Source organism: Rhinichthys klamathensis, unplaced genomic scaffold, assembly GCF_029890125.1.
Source record: "Rhinichthys klamathensis goyatoka isolate OS25496 unplaced genomic scaffold, OSU_Roscu_1.1 h1tg000055l_1, whole genome shotgun sequence".
NCBI classification, from domain to species: Eukaryota; Metazoa; Chordata; class Actinopteri; order Cypriniformes; family Leuciscidae; genus Rhinichthys; species Rhinichthys klamathensis.
In genome coordinates, this window is record NW_026606600.1 from 7,023,166 (window position 1) to 7,049,931 (window position 26,766).

At 41.7% G+C, this 26,766-nt stretch overlaps 1 protein-coding gene across 3 annotated transcripts in view; it reads right to left on the minus strand.

The window, feature by feature from the left end:
- tshz3b (teashirt zinc finger homeobox 3b) overlaps positions 1–25,848 on the minus strand; it is a 38,677-nt gene extending 12,829 nt beyond the window's left edge. Inside the window, exons 1-2 of one of the 3 annotated variants that reach the window (XM_056248496.1) lie at positions 24,749–25,848; positions 24,018–24,371 (exon numbers count right to left, since the gene is read on the minus strand). In XM_056248496.1, coding sequence (XP_056104471.1) covers positions 24,018–24,057 — 40 coding nt within the window. In that variant the 5' untranslated portion in view covers positions 24,058–24,371; positions 24,749–25,848. Of the gene's footprint in view, positions 1–24,017; positions 24,494–24,748 lie in introns of those variants that run through there. The other 2 variants (XM_056248497.1, XM_056248495.1) reach the window with 2 other exon arrangements.
- Positions 25,849–26,766: the final 918 nt, after the last annotated feature.

Consider the following 26,766-nt stretch of genomic DNA (forward strand, 5'->3'; position numbering starts at 1 on the left):
TTTGTATTTTTTTTTTTGGACTGGTTGAATATATTGTAAATATGGGCCCAGATATGAACTCTAGTTAGTTAATAATCAGTCAAATGTGTGTGTGGCTCTGTTGTCTGAAGCAGCTCTCAAACAGACACCACAAACAATTATAAAGCAGGAGGAAGATGATCTCCAGCAAATGATCCACCCGCCTTCCTTTGTTATTCAGATGTGCTCCACTTGGAGAAGTCACATTCCTAAAGCACGGGGCAACCGGAGGTCAGACACATCTACACAAACACTAGGAACTCCCAAGAGGCCGAAAGAGAGCCGGAGAGAGGGAGGGGCGATTGTCTTTGAATGAGTTTACATGTGTGTCTTACTGAGAATCTCTCGGGTTTTTTCGGTGACTTGTGTTGTTCCTCTTCCTCTTTCAGTAATCCCTCCCATAATGTGTCTTTCCCTCCCTCTCTCTCTCTCTCTCTCTCTCCCACTCAGAATCACAGGAGTGTGTCAGTCTCCCATTAGAGAGGGTTGCTGGGTAATGGGAGAGAACAGATCTGCCTTGCTGTGATCCCCAGGGCCTCACTCGGCACGACTACCACACACACACTCACAAAACACATATTAACACCACAATATAAACATGGTTATGTGTCTGCAGGAAGAAGGAAAAAAAAAACATGCATAGAAAACAAAACATGTGACAAAAAAGAATTTTAAAAATCGAACTAGGCTATGGGTCTCTGAATGACTAGCTTATCGGTCTGAAAAGGATAGTTCATTCAAAAATGAAAATTCTGTCATGATTTACATTCTTTCTTCTGTGGAACACAACAGAAAATATTTAGATAAATGTTATTTATTTTTATGGTCTATACAAAAGAAGTCAGTGGTAACCAAAACAGTTTAAGATTCTTCAAAATGTCTTGTGTTATGTTCTGCAGAAGAACGGAAGTCATACAGGTTTGGAACATGAGTGTGAGTGAATGATGACATCATTTTTGGATGAACTATCCCTTTAAGAAACATGTTGTTAGAGGGCATTTACATAATACAAGTTCTTGCATTTGAAATAGTTAGACTACTTTTAATTAAACATGCAATGACGGGACGCTCAGCGCAAAACGGCCTAAAGACGTCTGTCTGAGTGTGTAACTGTAGCGGTGCTGCTTAATGTGTCATGTTCCTAGCATGCTAATTAAAGCACCGGTGCTAAAAACATCAAAATAAAGATATCCAAATGCCTAAGAAAAAAAATGTCCACCTCACTTACGGACAAGTCATCCAACAAGCGACAATTGTGACCCATCCCTCCCGCAAACACACAAAGACAGAAAATAGACAAAATCTCTGATTTGAAACCAAAAAAGTCACTGTGTCTCTCCCACGTACACAAGCCCTGAACTTGGCAGATACGTTAGGCAGCAAAATAATAGGCATTTTCCAACCCATAATGCAGAGTGTTAGCCAGTGGCAGTCCACTGATTTAGGTACTACGTCGAGACGTCAATCTGAAGGCCTTGGAAGAGAGAGAGAGAGAGAGAGCGAGAAGGAGGGGGATGTAGATACACAGAGTGGGCCTGCAAAGCAAAGATGAGCGAGATAGAGAGAGCGAGATGCTCCTAATGGGAGACATGCAGTCATCTAGTCGCTGACTCTCTCCATTCAGCGTGTCACTGGGTATCCATTACCTGCCACTCTCCTCTGATCTCTTTGGACAGCTCTGATCAAAAGATGTCATTTGACCTACTCGCCCGCTCGTGCCGGCCTGCCGGGGTACGTGGCCCGCGAGCGCGAGGCTGCCTCGCCCGTAAATAAAACGACATCATCGCTTCAGCGTCCCGTCATGTTCTCGGGCCGATTATGATAATAGTGGATCTGTCAGCACGTAAACGGACAGGGCAGCCACGGCGCTAATGCGCAGGATATAGCCTCTCTGCCTCCACCGCCTTAGTTCCTGCTTCGCTCTTTATTGGGTCGACTTTTCCCTCTCTCTCTTCTGCTCCTCTCATTGGATGGCACCTGAGAAGCAAGCCCCGCTTGTTGAAGATGTCAGGGTTAATCTGTTAGCATCAAGCTGGGGCCGCGGAGGCAAACAGAAAGAGATTTGCCTTATTCTGATTTGGAGGGAGACAGGGCAGAGGGTGTAGATGAGCTGGGAGGGGACTGATTGTCTATGATATTGCTCATGCCGCGTTTCGAGAGGTCCTGCTCGGGCTGCGGGCAAACATGGAAACAGACACATAATCTAAACAAAACCAGACGTAGAAACAACACGCCGGCGCACAAGCACATCATAGAAGATGAAGAAAATTACACACAATACCGCAAGAGGAGACGCTTGGGCTCGGTGGAGGCAGGATGGTAAAAGACAGGCGAACGTGCAGGGTTTTAGAGGCGAGAAAAACGGCGCACAATAAAGCGAGAAAACAACACTGCTCGGAGGCAATTTAGACTGCAAAACACAAACCATTAAGTTTGTGCATTATCTTTTAATTTAATCTGGAATGATTTATAATCCATCACGCAAGGCTTCAACCATATCCAATTATTCTCTGTGCCTTGATTGACAACAAAGGTGATTTATTAAGCTAATAAAAAGTGATGTGCACCCAGCCCCCCTCCTTCCCCCCTCGACACTCCCCACCCCCCTGTGAAAATAGCCAGTGAGAGAGACACTCTGCTTAACAGGGGTGTAGCGGTTCACTGCCGCCCTTGGCCAAGGAGCGGGGGTCACGTTTGTCGTTCTGGAGGTGTAGTTAGAAAGTAGATCTGAGATCAGAACATTGCAATAAGCATGTTTTTTCTAATGACTTCATTTTATCTATATTTCAAGGTGTAGTACCCCTATCGATGCATGACAGGAAATTAACAGTAGCCTGATTCTCGTGAAGTACTATTAACATACTATTTGTTTATCTCAAGTGACCAGAAAATTACATAAATGCATATTCAGAGGGAGAGAAAGAGAAAAGTGACATTATGTCTTGGATTCGTTCATTTTGGGTATGTATGTGTCATCTTGTCGCAGCTGCTAAGGGCTAATGTTGTGCTTTAGATATTATTTCTGATTATTAATGAAAAGCAGAGGACAAGAATGATGTTTTTCTTCGGGACGCTCGTAAATAATATTAAAACTGTGCCAACAACAGGGCCGGCCACCTAATGAGCCTTTAACCCTGTGAGTCGCATATCATGCCTTGTTTTAATTTTAGACCTATAGAGCTACGAGGTCACATTCACACAGCTGTGTGTGGAAGTAGAGCAAAGAACCCATACAACACACTTTACCTCTTTTTAAAGAAAATAAAAGATGTGGCTTTAGGGTACGGAATAGTTTGTGTGCAGATTCCTTCAACTGTACAATATATTGTCACGTGAACTGTCGATCGCACGTGTGTGTGTGTGCATGCACGTGTTCTGAATGGCTCATAAACCACAGGAGGACACATTAATGTCCACAATGTTCAGCCTGCCCTGGTAAACACACAACCCCCTCAACTAATGATGCAATAAGAAAACAAGCCATCACAGCCCCTCCGCAGAGAGAGACACACACACACACACACACCCGCTGCAGCCGACAACAGATTTAAGATCTTAATATCACATACTTAATAAGGGTGGGGAAATATGTTGGTGGTCTACCAAAGAAGTATTTACTTTCTTTTCCACAAAATTCTCAGAAATCTCTGGGAATAGCCAGAGGACGACAACAACAGAAACACAAAAGATAAGATACTGAAAGGTAAAGAGTCACTGAATGGACGACCACTAATATTGTAAATGGCACATTTTCCTTAGCATGTGTGAAAGTGAGGCTTGAAACTGGCTTCTTTTGTCCAGATAAGCAGACACGGCTCTGGCAGTACATTCCCTCAGCTCATAAAACTGGGGCCCAGGGCAGAGGACCCTGTTCACTCTCTTTACAGGCTTCCACTATTAACGAGAGAACGGCTCTCGTTATAACTGTCCCGGCACAGCCGCGGACCTTTGCTTTGTGACGTTTAAAAATGTTGCCTGGCTACACTAGGTCACTGTGATGCTATAGACTCTATAGTATAGAGCCATTATTTCACTATCTTTATCTCCTGCCCTTCTCTCTCTTATATTTGTGTCAATTATATATGTACTATATATATATATATATATATATATATACGTACAGAACTAGAGAAAGATCTGTAGAAGAAAGTTGTCTGGAAACTCGCTTGTGTGCTACGTGCCGAAATTAAATACAATAGGATGTAAACAGGATGTGCAATTAAGACACCACCAATCCAGACAGTTCGGCTGCTGCATAACACACACACACACACACACACACAGAGAAATATACATGCAAAACAAAATACAGAACAAGTAATTTTAAATAGTGATATCTAAATCATCAAAATAAACAAGCAGGTTCTATCAGTCTCATCCCGTTCTGTATAATTATGTATGTTTTTCCTTAAAGCAGAAAATCATTGCATGCTTTTAAAGGGCAATAAAAAAATAGTTTTAATAAAGCCATTGCAATATGATTGCATTTAAATCAGCTGATTGTTGCTCTTCATTAATAAATAATTATTATGGAATTTCTCTCTCTGGATATCACTTTTAAATCAAAGAAGAAGAAAAATCTGTACAACTGTATTCCATAATAAAAGTGGATTTCACTGAATAAAATATAAGGATCATTTGTAATATTAATTTATATGTATTTTATATAAAATATAGTTAAAAAAAACAGCCACTGCCACTAAAAACAACATTATAATAATATATTTTTTTTAAATTAAGTTTTAAAAAATACAATAAACTCTGGGATCTGTTTGAAGTGATAAGAAACCAAAGTGCTGCATATCAATCAATTTGCAGAACTCTTCAATGAGGTTTGTTTCCCTCTGTGTCAGATTGCATCCTGCATATTTTTAGCTTAATTTGATATTTCAAAACCTGAGCTCTTATTTGGAATAAAACTTTGATTATTATGTTTGTCATTCTATGATTTATTGCACGACTAAAATTAAAATGCAACTCTAGATCTTTTAAAATGGCATTCACTCTAAAAGGGCATTCATTTACTTTGATATTGCATTACAGACAAGTTATTCCTAAAATCACAGTGAATGATGGATAGCTAGTACTCTATAGCCATCAACACCTCTTAGTGGGGGCCGCACTCTGATTGGTCGAGTGCCGCAGGGCCCTCTCCTCCCCTCCCCATTGAGTCCTAGGGGCCGCAGGGCCACTGATCTGGGCTGGGAACTGATAGAGTATCCATTTCAAAGGCCTGGCCTGTTCCACGGCTCCAAAAGGGGGGGGGGGGATGAAATATAGCAGGAAGAGGGACGCCACATTTAATTATCTCATTATCACACAACGACAAACGAACACAAATGAAACAGGCCAAAGAGTGATCCCAGAAACGCAGAGCATTAAAACCGCCCCTCTGTCTACGTGTGAGTGTGTGTGAGAAAGTGCGTCAAACCTCAAAGAACTAAAGGCTCGTATTTAGATGTTTAGATGTACAAGCTCCTTTAAACTGCCATTTAAACACACACACACACCCTCAGGGCTTATGCTTGGGAAGATCATTAACCTCTCCATACCCAATTAAAGTGAGAGTCTGTGTGAGCGAGTGTGTGTAAGAGTAAACGTTTGCTTCCATATGTGTATGTGAAATATTGCATCTTCTCCTCAGTGTGATTAATTTACAAAACATTCACATCAAGAACACATAGTGAATAAAATGTGCGGACACACACACACAGACAAACACACACAAAAGCTAATCAGTGTGTCTGTTGTGAATGCAGTAAGGATGAGGAAGAGTTACCACCTAGCATTGTGTTTGCAGGATGGAACTCCACAGGGGAGCACAGAAAACCGAGCCACGGCCATGAACCTCACAATAACACCACAATACAATCAATACGACACACACACTCTGCACACAACTCACGGCTACAAACAAAAAAAACACATTTCTTGCAATAACCTGCAGCTCAGGCGCTGCTGCACACTACGAATGGCTACAAAGAATCACAATGTCGCCTTATGAAATACAATAATAAATTCAGTGAATACTGCAAATGTATGGTCGTGGTCTCCAGAAATGATCTGAGGCACTAGTAACAGTTCAGACACACACACAAAACACCTCCCTCGCCTACCGAGAGGATGAGGAACTCTAAATGTCACAGATGTTCTGAAACACCTGCCTTGGAAACTGAACTTATCCTCAAAAACAAAAAACATTGAGAATTGAGACTGCTCTGCCCAAGGCCAATATTAAGGATTAAGAGGACTTCAGTCATTTTTATTCATTTTAGTTTAGCCATGCTATAATGCATATGACTGCAAAGGGAGGACAGGAAGCGCAGGATCAGGATATGACGCATGCTGGAATCGAACTGGAGTTGCTTGCATATATCACTGCATGTGTGCTAACTGCTTGCCTTTTGATGTTTGGATTAATTGCATTTATGTATTATTATTATTTTAAATTTAGTTTTGCTGTAATAATCCAATGGTCGAGATCACATAATGTATCATTATCACAATAACTTTCCAAATATGTCACAGCCTTTCACTCCAGTGGAATAAAAAACCTGCAAGACAAAGACAGACAGCATGAACACTCCCTTCTTCCTGAACAAATCTGTGTGTGAGTATGTGCGTGTATCAGGGGAGATAAAAAAAGACTCTAAAGTTTGCCAATTTTTGCTTGATACCATCTTCTCCCTAGTCTCGTGTTTTTTTCCACTACCACTTCTACTCTCTCCTTTCTTGCAGCACCTCCAAACAATAAATAAAGCATGTATGTATGTGTGTGTGAGCGCGGGCTCTGTTGATAATCCTCCAGAGCTGCAGCTTATCTGCATTGTAGAGAGGTGCGAGGCAGACAGTCCCTATCGCAGGTATTAATGTAGCGCAGTTCCCTGTGTCACGATGGAGAGATAAGCAAACACACAGCAGTCCCAAACACTCCCCACACACACACACACACACACACACAAAACATAGCCAGAGGTATAACAGATTGTTTCCCCCCTTAGCCTACAATAGAAACACAACTAACAGAGGAATAGTGAAAAATTGAGAGCAGCTTTAATACTGAATCCAAAACATAAAACACACGTAATAATATTAGTGCACACATAATATATATATATATATATAGAGAGAGAGAGAGAGAGAGAATTTTTGCAGGAATAATGTGTTAGGATGTTGAAAGAGTGATTTGGGAGTGTGTGTGGACACAATGGGACAGCTGCTTGTTCAGACCTCCTACCCAACTGTTACACTCATGTGCAGCATGTATGCAATTCAATTACACAGCCAAAAATTCATTTGATTCACTCAAAGCCTTCGGTTTGCATCCACACACACACACACACACACACAAAAATACCTCTTGCTCAGATGTGCATGTGTACTTAACACGTTACGGTAAAGATACGCAGTCAAGATGGCCAGCGTCATAACATTTGTGGTTTTACACGCACAGCTGGGAGCGCAGAGACGTACTCTGGCACACAAACTTTTCCCCTACTGAATTCCAGGGTTGGGTGACTGGATCGAGCCAGAGGAATTCATAAACAGTGAGGGCCTTATCAGCCGCGAGAGGGACATCCTCTGAAGCGCACAGCAGGAGTGATGTGGACCGTGTCATCAAAAAGCGCCACAGACAGCCGCAGGAGAGGGGAGGAGTAAATTGCACTCATTCATTTAGTTTTTTTTTTTAAATAACATATTTTTATAAGAAATGTGTTAAAAAACAGTACAGGATCAAACATGCTTGTAGAAATATGCCACAGGCATAAGAATAAACACATTTAGAAACTAAAAATTAAGTTATAAATAAATAATACATAAAAAACAATTATTCTAGTTTAATACTACTAATAATGATACAACTATTTTTCTTAATTTCAAAAAACAAAAATGTTGCAGAAACATTGTATTCAGAATCATTTATATTCATTTAAAGCCACTTTTGGAGACAGAATTATAATTTATCTGCAGCTCACAGATGCGAGGTACTTTGAGGCCATATCTAAAAGTATCTAAGTCAAGACAAAAAAATACCACAGCAGCCCCCTGAAGTGATTTTTTATTTATTTATTTTTTAGCAATCCAGTTGTACATAGCTAACCATGCTGGGGCCATTTTAACATTTGGTTTCAGAGGCATTTGTTTTTAACATTAACGGGCCCCTGTCAAATTAGGTCTCTGTATTGGAGCGGACAAAATTTGCATCAGCAATCAGTCGTGAGAGTTGTAATGTTTGACTTCAGTGCGTAACTAGCAGCTATAGGGACTGACCCAGGACCAGGTCAATATATAACCTCACAGCGACTCAATAAATCACTTAAACCCATGTTTGACACAAGTGCAACTGCGAAGAGAGATTACGCTGATAAGCCATTTAGCTACACATTTACTGAAGCCAGTGACTGAACTTACGATTGATTATGTACCAAGAGCAGAGCAGGGATGCTAGGAACATTCAGAAGTGCCCTAACATAAACTAGCACACAAATTACATTCGTCCCAAAAAAAGAGGTGTTATGATGAATAAAAATCTTTTATCATGAAATGAGTAACTTAGTAACTCTGAATAGTATATTCACCACACCACAATATTGTTATTTATACAAGAAATCCAGTGGGGAAAATGGTTTATTTTAATAGCCATGGGTAAATGCCTATTTTTGGATCATTAATGCAATACTTTACAGTTTACACGTTAAAGGTGCTTCATCTAATTGGACTATTTTCTCCTTTAAGATTGACCCAACCATAATATTATTCATAACAAATAAATGATAAGTCTCGCATCAGTGCTAAACAAAAGTCATCAATTACTCAAACTCAAAAAATCATCAATTACATACTGTTGCAACATTGCTCTGCAACTATGGACAACAAGTCTTAACCCTGTTTTGTGTCAAATATTCACAGCTCTTCTTCGTTTACATTTTTTAGGCATGTCCAGCTCTGCATTTTCTCATTATGTTTTGTGTCACTCATGTAAATAACGTAGAATGCCCACCAAGTGTCGCATATACACACACCGCAGTATAAACGGTACAGCCAAATATCTAGCGGTGACACCTTTTGATAATATCAAAGAAAATGCTCATCATATTAGTCTGCAGAGTAATAGTTTCATGTCAAACATATCAAACACTAATCAGATATAGCCTGAACAACGCCTTTTTTAGCAACCATCCTGTGAAAAAACAACTCTAACGCTCTCACAGACACTGAGTTAAGAGCCTTGACATTTCCATCTCTATAATTTTATCAGAAAGGTATGTTGAGGATGTGTGAGAGTAGTCGTGTCTATCTGAGGCATATTTGTGGAACGGGCCGGCGCAGTAAAGCTATTTTTTCTCCATTTACACAAAGGGCAAACCATGTCAGTGTGACGTCCATGAGTGCGTTTTGCAGTGTTTTGACTGGACTCTTAGTCTGCACCTGTGTGAGAAGATTAGAGTGACTCTTTTATCTGATAATGACTAACCAAACACTACTTACAACATACAGCCCGGCGCTCCCTCGTGTTTAAACTAGCATGTGGGAAAAGCACCATTTTAATATTTTAAACACCTCTATTCCCATTCTGAGCCAAAACATTGAAAGGATACGCAGGCTGATTGCTGTGTGAATTCTGACATTTACAATAAACTTTGATATTAACGTCTCATTCGAGAACACTTTGGCTTGGGAGGTGATCACATTGTTCTGACTCTTATCGGTGTACGTAGAGTGAAATGATGGAGAAAGAGAGAGAGAGAGAGAGAGAGAGAGAGAGAGACAGACAGACAGAGACAAAAAGACAGGCCCATGGGAGAGCTGCTGCTAGAGGCAACATGACCTCACATTACCTCAGAGACATGTAGGTGCAGGAGACACTGCTGTCTAACCAAGTGAACAGAGACACGGGCACAAACACTCCACACACCATGTTACTGCAAATTATTACATGGCTTTCCAGAATACTTGATTCTGATCTGTTGCAGGCATTCTGCGATCAGATATTTTTGGATAATGACAGCTAAACTATGATTGACTGTCTGACTCTTTATTATCCTATTTACAGCACACAAACAGCAAATATTTACACACAATGTTTTGCCTGCAATCAAACCCAAATAAACGGCGTGAAAATAAGGCATAAAAGAGTGATAAAGAAGGAGAATAAAATGGTTAGAAATTTAGTCTAAAACACATTTGCCAAAAAAAAAAAATTGAATGTTTAATTAAAAAATGTCACCAAGTAAATAACTACATTTTACTTAGCCTACACCTTAAATACATACGAGCATTTACATCAAATTCCGTTATATATATATATATATCATTTTTGTGTGTGTGTGTGTGATTATGATGTGAACTAGGGTTGTCAAATGTACCGGTATTACCAGTCGATAAAAAAAGCTCAAACCTTCTTATTTACATCTTGTTTTTACAAGCGTTGAGCATTGTAGGCAATCACAATCATATCTATTGAGCATGTGAACGAAATGGCCTATCAGAGGTGCTAGTCAGAATCCGCTTAACACCGGTGAAAATGCATGAGGCGCACGCTTGCGAATCCTTTCATTATAACCAACAAAGTGTAAACACGATGTAAATAAAAGATTCATTGTACAATTAAGAGCTTTTTTTATTATAACAGGAGTTTTCGAGAGCGTGCGGAATTCTGTGCTGTAGAGATTGACTTATTATAAAGGGAGGGCTCTTCTCTTGATTTCTGTATAACCCATTCACAATCTGAATAAAAGTTAAGCTTTTAAAGCTGCAGTCCGGCATTTTTCCTCTTTGTCGCCATCTCTGTTTGAAATCTGTAATTGCAGTTATTCGCGGAATTATTAACTTTGCGTGAGTTGCACATCGGCATGAAACAGCGCGGATGAACACAATGTTTTGAGACTGCGAGTCTGTCAGTCACCGCGCCGATGTGGAAACTGGCATTCAGAATCACACATTCTACTTTTGGAAGTAGGCCTGCAGTATGACCATGACAACATACGAATTTTCATCGGAAAATGTCATCTGAACAAGTAGGTAACATCCACATCAACTAAGGGGGGAAAGCCTTGCAGTAAATCGTGCTGATTAAATATAACGATCGCGTCAAACCTTTCAAATTATACTTTGTTCTCAAATTATCAACATCAGCATTGTGACTACATTTAATGTGTATTATGATTACCCTGTAGTTCAGTTTCTATTTCTGTGCAGTCTAATTTCTAATTGTCATACCAATAAATTAATGTTTCTTTACTGGTTTTCTTTGAGAAAAAAGAAAAAAAAAAACACGTATCTGTAATCCGATGCATATTTAAAACTATATATAATTTCGGAGGAGGCCGGTTTGGTTTGCTTGGAGTAGAGGTGAATTGCTCCCTCTCATATCTAGCACAAAATATTTACCATAATAGCTAAACGAATAAAGACAGGAAACTCCGTAACTGTGTGAATTAAGCGAACAAGTGTGCTACTGTTACACGATTGAACTATTGAAATGTCTTACCTGTCCTAAAAGAAAAAAAGCCGTCTCTGCGTCCGTTTTGAACCGATGTTTATCCTTGTTTTCACGTGGGCCAGTTGCAGTCTCTTTTTTCTCTACCCACTCCGAAGTCCGAATTATTTGGGGTTTTACAAGTGGTGAATGTCCAGTTGTCACTGGTGATTGTCGTTTGAACCTTTCTGGATCCGCCATAAGTTTAATTATTTAATGCTGTGAGAAAAGGCTAAAAATGTCCACCTCCAACATCCTCACGCAATATAGCCGACCGGGACGCCTTCTTTATGTGTACAGATGTGACGTAATGACGCAAAGACATGCTCGAATTTCCCGCGGAAATCCACCAGTACCACTGGAATTAAAATCATTATTACAAGCTAACCGTTTTGAATCGGGCAAAAGCAAGCAGATATTTTTGAACACTGGCTGGTTATGTTTTTTTTAATTATTATTATTTTGGATAATTTTTAACCCAAAAAAGTTACGGACAGCAGCTTTAATGCGGCGAAGTACACTGCAAAATTTCTGGATTGACAACTGTATTTAAAATGTGCGACTGAATCCGAAACTGTGATAATTGACAGTGATGATAACCAACGGACGAGACAAAATGGGACAAATCGTTTTAAAGTACTTAATTCAACAGTTTTTGCTCTGGTACCGAAATTTTAATGGTATTGGTACCGACTACTGAAATTTTGGTACTGTGACAGCGCTAATGTGAATGCTAAAGGTTTTAGTTGTTCATATTTTTGTAACAGTTGGCTATAGAATTGATTACCTTTATTTAAAGAAAATAATACACACACACACACAGATAAAATGTAGTCTAAAACCCATTTGCCAAAATTAAATTAAATTCAAATGTTAATTTATGGTGTAACTATCAAGAAAAAAAAACCCAATAAAAACATTCTCTTAACAACTTGAATACATGCAAGCGTCCACATCGTAGTCATTAATTTATAAATGATTATGATATCAGGACAGCTGTATATCAACCTGATATTTATTTTAATGTATTTTTGAATAAAAAAGATTTGGGCATTGACCCAAAACGTATGTGCGGTCACTCATTATTCTGGACTGTAGGGCTGTCTGTCTCTCGCTGTATCCGAATAACATCAGTGACTATAACTGTGTGCACACGCATTTCAACAGAGACATCTTAAGCTAGAGTTAAAGAAGGCACACCGTGTAGGCCTGAGGCTTTGTGGGAAAGTCGCAGCGCGTACACACACACACACACACACACACACACACACACACACACACACACTCTGAGGCACACGGGAGAGCGAACGACATGGATTTGAAGAGGAACACTTTTAAGTACGCGTTTGTAGCATTTGCTCGTATCAGAGCGAGGTACTCAACCCTTTCATGTGGTTCCTCTCTCTCTCTCTCTTTCCCCTCACTCACTCTCATCTCCTCCGCCAGCCCTTTTATTATTTCTCTCCCCTCTCTCTTTCTCCTCCGATCTCTTTTTAATTAATTACAACCTGGTCTAGTGACGGAGAGAGTAAGCTTTATCTTCCTCTGCTCCACTCTCTTACCGTGTCGAGAGAGTAAGACTGAGTTAAAAAGAGAGAGAGAGAGAGGACATGCCACACGCCAGTGCTTTCCTCCTGCTCCACTCTCTTCCTTACCCTCGTTCTTTCCTCTTCACTCTCTTCTCCGGCAACCCTGAGCAAGTGCTAGCAAGGGTCATATCTTTTTAATTATCTTTCTTGCCTTTGATTAATTATTCCGTCTGACAATAGCGTGTTTCTAATGCTTTTCACCTGCCCGTCTTGATTGACAGTGCCTCTGTCTGAGTCAAAGCAAACAGCTGCTGCCATGATTGCCTAGCAACCAGGAGGTGATGGATGAGACCCAGAGATGGATGGCCACAATAAATCATGTCTCCTGCTATAAAACTGGAAAAAAAAGAGAGAGAGAGGGAGAGCGAGGGAGGGAGAGAGGGGTACTAGGAAGGGGAAGAAATAGAGCATACAAAAACAAAACAACCTATTCTCTCCATCCTGTTCTTGCTTTCCCTCACGCCTCTATGTTTTTCGCATGCACTCTCTCTCGCTCTCTCTCTCCCTGGAATGGGTCTGAAACTCTCTAAACAGTTTGACCCGAGCTTTCAACCTCCCTTAGAAGGGTGCAGCTCAAAAGTGTGGTTTGCAGGGGCAGATGAAGCCCATAGGACTTTATAGAAGCAGACTGCTGAAACCCAAACGCTCAAGGAGTTCGTCATAGGGTGGGGCCTGTCATGAGTTGGGACACGTTCTAGGTGCTGGAAAATTCAAGAACAATGAATCCGAGTACACCCACCATGTCCAACGAGCCTGCAAAGCAAAATAATTCATCAAACCCATTTCAATGCGGCCGGGAGCATGATGCATCTCACGTCGACAGTCGCATAGCCCCCTACCGCAACAATGGACAAATATATCAAGCATTGTTGAGCGCTCAACTGCCACTGCCAGAGACGACAGGAATCTGACCAGCCCGTGAACTGCAGGCACACAGCGAGAGCGCACCGTTAACCGAATTATCAGATGCTTATAGATACTGTGAAAATATGATTCGGACAGATCTCCTCTTACAGTCACAAAAGGGACGGAGGAAAACATGACAGAAATGTTTTCATTAACGTGGGCCGGGCGCGGAGGATCACGTGCGATTAGAGCGCTCAGTATGTGTTTCTTTTTCTGCTTTCGTTAAAGGTCGGCTTCATTTCCTGCAAATGAAGCCCAGCTGTTCCCGCTCTTTTCGCGTCCATGACGACAATGGTCACCTCGTTCCTGAGGGGCTGTCGACAAAACTTTACGACCTCGATGAAAAACGTGTCAGCGCTGGGGGAGGAAAACAAAAACGGGGAAAAAAAAAGTCAGGGTAACCTAGGTTACAGGGCCACAGTGTTGACAAATAAAACACTTTGAGCTTTGTTTTCAGCAGCAGCAACAACAAAAAAAACGGGCTAGAGAGTGGGTGAATGAGTGAGCAAAGGAGTGCGGCTCCTCTGGTATCTGGTAACGAACAGTGCAAGAGCTCGGCCCATCCATCAGAGGAAGCCCACGTCCTGCTCCGAGCTCTCTCTTGTTCCCTCTCTCTCTCTCTGAGCCCTGCTCAGGTTACAGCTTTACACGGCCAGTCTAAATAATATTCAAAATGATGAATGACATGGCCAGCCTCGTATCCATCACCAATTTCTTTTTTTAAGGAGCATCCATCTTCAGTAATGCTCCTTTGAATCATGGGAAAGCGAAAGAGCTCCGATTCACTCATGCAGGCCCCTGGAGAGGCAGAAGGAGGGACAGGAGGAGTGAAAGAGGGAGGGATTTGGGTTCTGACTGATACCTGACAGCCAGACGTGCGCACGGACACAGCCATCCCGAGTCGGACACATGTAGGCTCACTTATAAAACCCAAGACTTCCTGTGACCTCAATAAATACAAACTTTTGTAAGTGTGTCATTTAAAAAAGAACCTTCACAAACATAAAAACTGAGGAAAAATGTGAGTGGCATTGTTAGTGGCCGTGTCTGCCCCTCATCCGCCATCCCCTCCCCTGGCTGTGCAGACCCCTCGGTGGCGTGGAGGCAGTGGCAATTCTCAGAGGGGGGGGACAGCCCCTAACACTGGGCTCCTTGGCAAGGGCCCGTTTGATAAATGACACATGTCATTCTGTCAGGAGAGAAGGGTGGGTCCATGATGTATGACCGTGCTGAGGAGCTGGGGAAATCGACTGTTTGGCATGGAGAGCCTCTCTCTCTCTCGCTCTCTTACACTCTTTCGGTCCCGCTATCTGGGTTCAGGACGGTATCAAAAAGGTCGAAGAGTTGTATCTGCGTGTGTGAGAGCCAGAGAACAGGCCGGCTGTTCTTTATTTCCCCTGTCTATTGCTCCATCTCACTCTCTTTCTCTCATTTTTTTTGAAGTAAAAGGAAGAGGAAACAGGCCAATGAAGGAAAGAAAGGGGGGAAAATGTGTAGGAGAAAGAAACAGACCTAAAAAAAGAAAACCTGGCTCGGAGTAGTGCGAGAGGGCAAGCGTATCAATCAAAGTCAACTTCGGCAACAACGAGACTACTATTTCAAATAAAAACTACATACGGCAGACAAACGACCTCGGCGCAGGACCGAAACCCGAAACGGCTCGCCGACCGACCAACCGAAACTCTCTACTCATCCCTTTCTCGTGTCTCCTCAAAGGCAGACTTCAACTCACCCCTCCTTTACTGTAAAAATCGTCTTCTCTTTTTCCTTCCTCTATCTCATGCTCTTTTCTTTTTTAACACACTGGCAGTGGGGGCCTGACATCTGCAGAGTGCATTTAAAGAAAAAAATGTGTCAAGGAAGCGTGATCCCCCCTCCACCCTCTCTCTCTCTCTCTCTCTCTCTTTCATTAGCTCACTGGCAGGGTGGCACTTCTCAAGCTCATTACAGCCAGAGGATTTATGGTGCCGAACCCAATGGCGGAGAAAAGGCATCTGTCAATAATTGCAGGGAGCAGCGCACACACATCTCGAGAAGCTTTGAAATCTCATTAGGTATGCAGTTATCAGGCATAAAGATCAAAAACATTACTCAACTCAGACAGAATCCTACCAAGAAACATTAATTAGCAACAGGCCCGCAGTATAAAATAAAACAGACTTCCTCTCTCGCTCTCTCTCTCTCAGCCTCCCTCCCTCGCTCTGCCCCTCACACCTGCCTGCCTCTGCCAAGAACCGGCACGACCCAAGCAGGCGATGCGTACGAACACATTAAATAGCGGGATCACACAGGAAGGAAACGCAGGCATGACATTACACTCAAGAAAAATGCACATCATCATACGCAAACATTCATATATGTGCACCGAGGTTGCGCAGATGCAGACGTGGACAAACACACACGCACCGGGGACTCCGGCAGAGTTAACAACATCCCGAACCCCTGCGCGCCACATTCCCCTCTTCTTCCTCTGCCCTCATTAAATAAAACACAACATGGAGGGAGGAGGGATAATTCCCAGCATCTGAGACTGATCAGGAGTTTGGGAGCGTTTGAGGGCCTCCCCTCTCTCTTTCCTCCAGTCTGAGTAGTGAGGAGAGAAGGAGGAAGAGGCCTGTCAGGCCGGAGAAGGATGTCAGAGCTCAGGCTGGCCCTGATTACTAGGGCCCCTCTCTCGCTCTCATTCTCTGCTGCTCTGCCTTTCATCACCCGCACCGCCATCAAAAAGCCTGCATGTCACACGCACACACCGTGATAAAAAGCGAAGCAAGACTGATGGCTGTCAGTTTTCAGACTCGGAGTGAAAGAGGAGGAGGGTGCCGAGACAAGCCGAGCGGTGGGGCAAGATCCCTGCCATTTCAATCGTACACACACACGTACACACACACACACACACTCACTCACTCAAGTGACACTCTGAAACAAACCAACAACCAGCCCCCTGCCAAAATCTTTACTGTAGTCCCTGCCCCCAACTTACTCTTGGCACGTCCCTATCCCTCTTCGACATGACAGGGATTACTTCCACACGGCCATATTTCATTGGACTACACTGGGACTCTCGCAGTTGCGTGTAGCTGCCAGAATGGACCGGCCTCACAGATACACACACAAAGAACTACAGTATCACTCAGAGTGAGAGAGCGAGAGTGGGAAGGCGGGACAACTCAAGCATATGGAAAGAGCGCAGGCCGGATGATTCATTAGTACTGTGATACTCAGTGCCACCTCTGTGCAAGGCTAAGCTAATATCCCTCACAGTACTGGGCAGGGTAAAAATAACTGTCTACCACAGCCAGACACATAGATCCCAGAAACCCTCTTCATTTCCTGTCTCCTCCCAGATTCCGCCCCACCGGAAGAGGTGTGGGCCACGGTAGCAGCAAATCATGCAGCACAGCCGAGAATCTTGACCAATCGCCAGCGTAAAACAACAAGTAGATTTGGAGGCGTATTCTGGGTAATCGGCAAGGTTCAGTGTTCATTGTTGATCGATAAAATAAACAAGAATCAGGAAAATGAGCAAAAGGGATATGATCAACACTTGCTGTGGTGCGTTCTCTCCGTGGGAACTATTTGTAAAACATGTTTAACTATTACAGTGCATGCAGTTCCAATTCTCTCAATAACAGGGGAAATCATCAACAAACTACAGCATACAACCCACTGAACTAAAACTATTCAAACTTTTCATCATATCCAAGCACACAGAAACCTTGAAGGGGAACATAAACAATTTTGAAACGTTTATTTTTCTTGTACTTTTTGACACGTAAATGGCAGATAACCTACTCAAAATGTTTTGTTTAAATGTCACTAACAACGCTTAATTTATTTTCAATTTGTGTGACTTTCTCAGCTGTAGGTAAAACAAGAATGGTGCACTTTTTCCATGTTATTCTTTAAAAGATAAATAGATTAATTTAATCATATTTAAGCAAATAAAATCAGACAATGCATCATAAACCCATAAGACAGCAAGCAAATTCAGTGTCAAATTTAACAAACACCAAATGCCTAATAGTAATAGATGCTAATCTATTTTTTTAATGTCCACTGAATTCCACGCAGGACGATATTTCAAATGAAAAATTTTGCGAGTATTTAAAGCTTCACATTACTGCATTTAATACAAGACAAATATAATATATTTTGACAATGTTTTGCATCCTTAAACAGCATGAAAAAAAATTACTTATGTGTTTTACTGTAGGGCTGAAATAGCACAGTTAAAATTGATCAAATAATGATAATGAAAATAATTGAAAACAAATGTAATTATCAGTTAGTCTGGGCTTTGCGTTGTGCACGGAAAACCTCCATCACTTTAAATTTGTGAAAAACACATTTGAAAAAAAATATTTACATTACATTTTATATGATAATCTTATAATCCAAAACAATGTGTTCTAACAGCAAGCAAGCAATTACTGCCGGTGTAAAAAGTAAAATATGTCTGCATTCAGGTCAATCACACAAAAAGAAATGAAGGGAAATCATCTGGATCAAAACAATATTTACTTTTAAACTGTACAACTGTTTGTTTGCTTTTTTACTTTAATGGGATTTACTGAAAAATGATTTCCCTTATATTATTTTTTTACAGGAAAAACCGCATTTTATGTTCAGATTATGGTCAATATTATATATACCTTTTTTTACCAGTTAATACTTGCGGATCTGTATTTTTGGTTATTTAAACCAGCTGTCGTAACTACTTTCAAACAGTGAAAGCACTTTATATTGTAACCTTTATATTATAAACATATTTTGCACACAGTGTGTAGCATAACTACTTACAAAAGCAGTGCGCAAGATGAATCATAAAAATAATCAGCAGATAAATTGATTCTTAAAATAGTTGTTAGCTTGAGTGTGTGTAAAAGCAATGGAAACAATGGAATCGCCCTGCATTCTCATTAACCCTGCTGCAGTTACCATTCATCGTCATATCTTCACCAAATAATCTCTGGAAAAGAAGGGGTGAAAAGTAGGGATGAGTGAGAAAGAAACAGAGAAGGAGAGAGAGAGAGAGAGAGACAGTAAGGGGGTAGAAAGGGGGAAAAATGAGGGAAGGATGCAGCCTTGTGAGCCAATTTAAGAAATAAGTGCTGATGCATCAGCTATTGACTGTGTGAACGCTCCTGATAACGCTCAAGGCGAAACTGTGAGGGAAATGACAGCATCAACCGCCTGCAATAAACTGCAGCCCGCGAGACCAAGGGAGCCCTAATTGACAGCTGTCAAGCTAATGGGAGCCATGACGGAAGATTCAGGAAAAAAATTCTGTTTATCAACCATCAACCCTGGTGTGGATCCACAGGGAGGAGAACTTCCCCTCCCTCCGTTCTCTCTCTCTATCTTTCTCACTCTGTTTGGCTGTTAGGTTATTCAGCTTTTTTCCCTTAACCCCCATCCCTCTTTCCTTCGTTCTTTCTTTCTTTCTCTTTCTCTCCGTTCCTGTGCTTTTTCCCCGCCTCTTCTGCTCTTAACCCTTCTCATTGTTGCTCACTTCTTGCGGTGAAAAAGGCGGAGGACAGCCATAACTAATCATAGTGTCAGTTGGCTGCCTGGGAGCGCAGGGTTTGGGCCGGAGCAATGTGAGGAGGACGAAGACTCAGGCCCCATAATCCACGCACACACACACACACACACTGCTGAAGAGACACCTACACAGGGCCAAATGCAGTTCTATTTCCAGCTACTGTGTACATAAAAGCAAAGAAAAATCTGCGACTACTACAATAAACAAATTTCAGTGAAACAATATATCCAACAGGCATGCTGCTCACTCTCCTGCTAAAATGACCATCAAGCTATAACAAAATGTGTTCATGCGCCTCATTCATAATGCTGTTAGATAAGGAAATTTGATACAGAAATACTCAAATGTCTATTAAAGAGCTGCAGGTGATGTTTAATTAGATCTCCTGTTAGATTTGAAGATTTTATTCTTACGCTCATTACATGCAAAATATCTAGATTAAAATTCCATCCGTCTAGACGTGCATTAGTATGCAAACTTTTGATTAATCATTTTCTGAATTAAATAACTGTATATATTAAACAAAAAAAAAACAATCATTTGAGGAGAGGAATGTAATTCTGGACAGTGGTGTACATGACATAATTTTCCTTTTCTTAATAATGCATATGATTATCATGACTAGGTTTTAATAAGGGTAATTAACATAATCAAGTCACCATGATGTTTCATTATAATTTAAGTAATTAAATTGCAGCAGGGGAAGAAAAAAAAAAGAAACTTGAACCAAAGTGGACGACTCTTCATTTGCAAAGAAGTCAAAAGAGATCACAGACTGTCACACACACAGAACTTCAACACCGCCAACTAGCTACTACAATATTCTTTCTGCGATTTGATCTAATCATAACTAACCTATTAGTGTGCACGTGTTCCATATAAGCATGTGCTAGTGATCATTGTGTGAATGTGACCGTATTTACGAGCCCACCGGTGCGGTGTTCCCCATATGATCTCACGCATGCAATCCTCCACACCCTTGCCGGAACAGGCTTTGAGTTTGATTAATCATTGCTCCCTGTCTGCAATCAATCAAACACACACAAAATCACAGAAATCAGCTCCTTTCCCCAACTGCAATCCATCTCAGCGCAGCCTCCGTAACATTCGTCACAACCCAAATATTTTTATAAATCATATTTAGCCGCTCTAAACACAATGCTGAGAGTTAACATTTATTCAAACGCAGATGAGATAAACTAACTTTAAACACGCTATGAACGCCATCATAATGACCGATATCAACATCATTTGTCTTCATACATCAAATCCGCTTGGTTCAAACGCATGTATAGAGATTACATTTCACCAAACTATGAGCCAAGACAGACATGTAAACATGGAGACTCTAGTTTGGACACTTCGGTATTAAGGGCACGTGGATGTTTCCAACAACGCTGTGCTTTAGTAGCTAGCTTTGATATTAAAAACCGAGACGGACAAAGAGATAGCTGGAGGAAAAAAAGTTTGATGTTCTCTTCGACTCCCCAAAACAATTGATATGTTTGGTCTGGCAAAAGCTTTGAAGCCTGTGAACAAAAACATGGTGTGTACGCTGCATTGCCTGCGCCTGAATGGCTGAATTTTTTTTTTTTTTTTTTGGCGGGGGGTGAAATCACCCTCACTAGACAGAGAGTGCTGTGTCTGTCTGTTAAAAAAGAGAGATAGATAGAGTAGACTGAACAAATGGAGAGCAGGCACGAAAAAAAAAAAAAAAAATCACGTCAAAGGTGCGCATGCACAGAGCCGCCCACTTCCACCCGGTTACCTTCACAACCCGATTTTTGATTCTGTTTTGTCACCTCGCCACTATTATTGCTCTTAGTCTCTTGACCATTAAAAGCGCTCTATTTCAGCCAACATGATTACCCAGGTACCCCGGCCCATTTGTCACCTGCAGCAGCAAATTGAGTTAGTGCACCAACTAAAGGCATGGAGGACTGTGTAATATCAACTTGATTACATCAAACTAGCTGCAAACCTAATTGGGCTGGATGACAGTGTGCGGAGCTTGTCATCTCCAATCATTAGGCCTGTCAGGAATCCATCAGCTTTACAGCTAATTAGGTGAACACTAATGAAGCTGGCAAAACAACTTTTCTTTTTCTACGGCTGAGCGGGCCTTCCAGACTTGGTGGGAGGAGGGAGGAAGGGAGAGACAGAACGAGGGAGTGAGAGAAAGAGACAGAAAATGTGAGGGAGGGCGAAATTTTCTCATGCAAAGCTCAAGGTTGCAGGGGACTGGATTTCCCAAAGTTCCTAATCAAGGCCCATCATCTGCCATCTTTCCTTTGCTCTTTCCATCACAACGGCGCAATCAATTTGTCATCACTCTTTGTATGCCACAGTGCAGTCGTCAACCTTATAACTTGCAGCTGTGAGGGCTGCTGGGAGGGAGGGAGTGAGAAGATGAGGGAGAGACGGAGGGGAGGGGCATTGGTTTGAAGAAAGGAGAGAGGGAGTTAAAAAAGAAAAAAATATATATCACAGGAAGTTGCCTCGTCTAAAGAGAGAAAAAAAGGCTCTCAGCCTGCTTTCGTATTTGTCTTCATCCGCTCATCAAAGGCATAAATGCCTGATTTTCTCTCTCGCTCTCTCTCTCACTCCTCTGAAATGAGAAGCTTCTCAGTCACCCTTGTTCCCCTCCTCCCTCCTTCCCTCTACCTCTGCGCGTCCATTAGGCAAAAGCATTTTGATAAAGTAAAGCACAAGCCTATCGTATTGGGAGTGGAGAGGAGGGGAGGGGGACAAAATGAGAGCACTCACTCTGCCAACTTCTGATTGACCATTAGAGCTATTGATGAATGTGGCTGTCAAACGAGAGACAATTAAATCAAATATGAAACAAAGTTGCTTTGACGGGTCAGACTGATGGAGCAAACCATTCTTCCGTCTCCAGATTAGGTTATTAGTTTTGTGTATGTGTGTGTGTGTGTGTGTGTGTGTGTTTTTGTAGGACTGTAGGTGTGCCCTCTATTGGACCGTTCATGAGTGTTTCATGCTCCGGTGATATTCGTATGCATGCAAGAGTGTCAGTGTTGATCGTGCCCGTCGAATAGTACAGATGGTTTATACTTGTGAACTGTACTCAACTGTTAAATCTGATTGACAATAGTCTACTTGTTTTTATTTAGATAAGATCTTCACCTGAAAGTTTCAGCAATAAATATTGTGCCGTGTATCACACAGTAACAGCGTGTAATTCATCCATGAATAAACAAAGACTTCTTGTGTCCCCTAAAGTTAGACAAGGATTCAAAAATCACAAGACGTACGTATTCTAGTTTTGAACACAACAAGAACATCAGTCACTGCTTTAAAATGCAGCTACTCAGTAGGCTTGGCCTACAAAAGACATTAGCAACAGTTAAGCTGACAGATTTCTATTTTTGTTTCTTTGACTACATCATTTTTCCTTGTTGCAGATTTGTCGACTAACAATCAAAATGTCATAAGGTATCCATTGACGTGTTATTTTTAGACAGTTCATTAAAAATAAAGCAGATTTAGATGTCGCCTATCATTATTTAAACGGTCTGTTTTTCCCGTGTTCCTCCTGTTAGTGGTCTTTGAGCAGTGGAAGTAAATGTGGCCTTGTGCCCCGGCCTATGTGGGGGGAAAAAAGTAGAAAAGCAGCAATTAAAGATGTTTTAATGGGCGGTTGTCAGAGCAGACGTGACGTCACGGGGTTGTGGCGTTGCCATGGCGAGTGATTTATTGATGTTTATCAGGAATGAATAGATCAAAGAGCAGCCGAATGACAGGCAATCAATCAGCCGTCAAATCAAAGATGGCAATTGTCCATTAAAGGCTCTTCTTGGACCCCTCGTGCGTCGGCTACAAAATAATTTTTTGAGGCTTTCCCAGAGACAGAGAGGAGTGATAAAAATAGAAATAATAATAACAACAAAGTTGGCTTTTTGTGATCAAATGTTTTCGCACAAAATCCCCCAAAACAACGAAGACAAGCATCAAAGAGAGTCATGACAGTCAGCTGACACCTAAGCCCTTTTTCCCCCCTGCGCTTCTTTATAGATCTCTAATTCATGGAGTCAATATCTACGCCCTACGAGGAAAGAGAGCGGTGTGAAACAGAGAACAATCAAAAGACTTGTAGTCGACTCAGCTTCAGCTGCATGGGGCCAGGCGAGTAAAATAGTGAGTATTCACGAGGATAAAGTTAAATATTGTTTCCTCTGATGAAAGGAAATGTCACTATGTGGCCTCAAAAAAAAAAACTGCTAGACTAACATGATAAACTTAATATAAAACGACAGACTTTCGGGAAAAAAGAAAGAAAAACTTTTTTCGAATACACATCATACCGCTAGAACACTGTATAATTCCATATCATTCACACACACAGACATATTCAGCGTTAGCCTACTATGAAGATAGCACAAAAAATATAATAAATAAATAAACGGGGAGGTGAAGAGGAGCAAATGAGGAAGAAGAAGAAGAAGAAGAAGAGCCGTACCTGCCGAGCGCCGGGGCGCTTGCTGTTTCCTCCGCGGCATGTTTCTCTTTCAGGGTTTTTTTTTTCAGGAGCCCCTGAGATCCCGAGAGCTGCTCCGCTTCTGCTCTGATACACGGCACCTGGGGCGCTTTCACACGCCTGACATGTATCGGCAGTTTTCAAACCAAAAAATCAGACGGTAAGATCTGAAGAGGATGAAGACGAAGCGGGATTTTCCCCCTCTTTCCTCTCTCTCTTTCCCCCCGCGCGTCTTTTGGGTTTGACGGAGAGTCGAGCCGTTACAGCGGGGAGAAAAACCGCTCGTGCCTCAGTGCGATTCTCACTCACTCCGCGCTGGAAGCTGCAACAGGCAAGCTTAAAGGAAAACGAAATGATCGCGTCACTCAAAGTCTGCAAACAGAGGCAAACATCAAGCACTGTCATATTAACTCCTTCCATCTCGAATGGGTTAGCTAGCTCATGTCATGTGGGTAGGCATATGTCTCTCTCTCTCTCCCTCTCTCTTTTCTCTCTCTCTCTCCCTACCGCAGCCAACCCCAATGCACTCTAATAGTAAAAGTAGCAGGTCACAAACACAACACTATAGATATGCAATGATTGACACTAACATAGGAGTGTATCAAATCGACAATCTGACTTCATGTTTTGTTTAAGCGTAAGACGCTTGCAAGGCAGGCAGCAGTCGCCTTTATCAATGATTTAGGAACGTAATAGAGCAAAGCTTTACTTACTCGATAGCTTGAATAAACGTGTTATCCATGAGGAATCCAGCCCGAGTAATCGCAAAAGCAACAACAACAAAAAAAAATAATAATGATAATCTACGCGGCTGTCGCCGATGGCTTTCTGTAAAAATCCAAAAGACTCCAAGTGCCCACCGCCTTTCAAACGTCCATCTCTTTTATAATAAACAAACCGGGGAATAGACAAAAAGCTTGAAGGAGGAGATGGACGGACTTGTCGCCCGCGCGCTGCCTCGTTTGCTTATTTTGTCCGCGCGCGTTGGGAATCCGCTGAGAGAATCGATGCGATAGGTGTTTGATTGGGTATTCCTGCTTGTAATAACGCACATCAGAAGGAGGGGATTGACTCGGGCTGCGCCTCAGCTGCTGCTGCTGCTAGAGCATGGATCACTGAGCTATTGCCAAACACTTTCTTGGCCGCTAATAGCACTTTTTAGCCTTCTTTGTGGGGCTCGTAGCAGATATTTAAAAAAACAGCAACGGGCGAAGCAGACGCGTCTTCCTCGCGCTCGCGAGACGCTTTTTCTCTTCTGTAGGCTAATGTCACTTTCGAAAATCCCTTATCAAACGCTTTCTTCACAGAATGGACTTTTTAAGACGGTAAGATCAACATTTTCCAAATATGTCCATCATCAATTAAAAACAGTGTTATGAAGAGCTGATTTTTCGTTTCTGTTAGCGTGAACTGTCAAGCGTAAACTCTTTGTAGTGAAGAATCAAAGTTGTCCGTATTGGATGAGAGAGGGAGATGGGAACTGTGTCCTCTGTTTACTAGCTGAGGGTGAGTTGTCAGATACTGCCTCTTCCCCTAAAGTCCTCGTGCGGTCTCTCCTCTCACTCATCTGACCGCAAAGGGAATCGCATCGAGCCCTCGAAAGGGGGCAGTTGGAGTCGTAGCTTTCACTAAAACTAGAATGTCCAGAATCTCTTGAATGTCCGCGCGCCAAGCTCACGGGGGGAGATTGAAAGGGAAGAGCAGTCTTTCACGGATCCGGGATGTTTTTGCCCAATCTCACTCACTCGTGTGTGCATGCCGTTAGATCCGCCCAAGCATCTGTCCGTCTAACCATTGGCGCATCCATCAGTGTCACACGCACACACACAGAGACACACACACGCCGCACGGAGTCGCTTTAACTACGGGAAGCTTCTCTTCTTCACCAAACGACGTATAAAGCAAGATCACACTGTTTTGTGGGGGATGCATTCCGATTTTACTGTAAAAGAAATAATGATAAAGATATAATGCTATAGGCTACCTAGGCTAATGGTGCATCGGAACGCTGTACCAAGTAGCCTATATGAGGATGCAGCCTATTTTCAAACTTTAGTGGACGAATGTTTCTCTCTATTAGCTACTTAGCCTACACCATAGCTTATATTATAGCAGCAACACTATTAATAATAGCCTGCCGACGAGTAATGGCAGCGTATAATTGTATAACTATTTACAAATCTTAAAATCTTAAAGCAACTCACAAACAAGTTGATGCAAAGAATGTTTTTTCTTTCTTTTTTCTTTTAATAGCCGGCTTTTCAGTCTCGTTGGCAGTTGGCAGAGTGATGTGAATGTATTTTTCTTGATTTGCTATGGATTACCGCGTGAAGGGTATGAAACATAGCTATTCTGGACCGCAGGCTATACTGTTTATTTTTAGAGCCATATTTCACCGATGGCCTCAGTGTACGAGCATACAAAACAACTTTAATTATGAACCACAAATTTAATTTCGAAAGTTTGAATGTCTGTAAAACTACAATAAGCACAAATAAACTGTGCTAATGTGGACCTGATTTAGTCGCAAAGACTATTAAACAGCAAGTAAACAGGTAAAAACTCCCTTTAAATGTTCTTTTCAAGCTATAGCCTAGATTAAATGATCTGTATCTAAACTTGAACATTTATACAATTAATGAACGAGAAAATCGCATCTTTATATACAACTATGTATATAAACTATATATAAAACTATAAAAAACTAACATCTTTATATAAAAATGTGCTG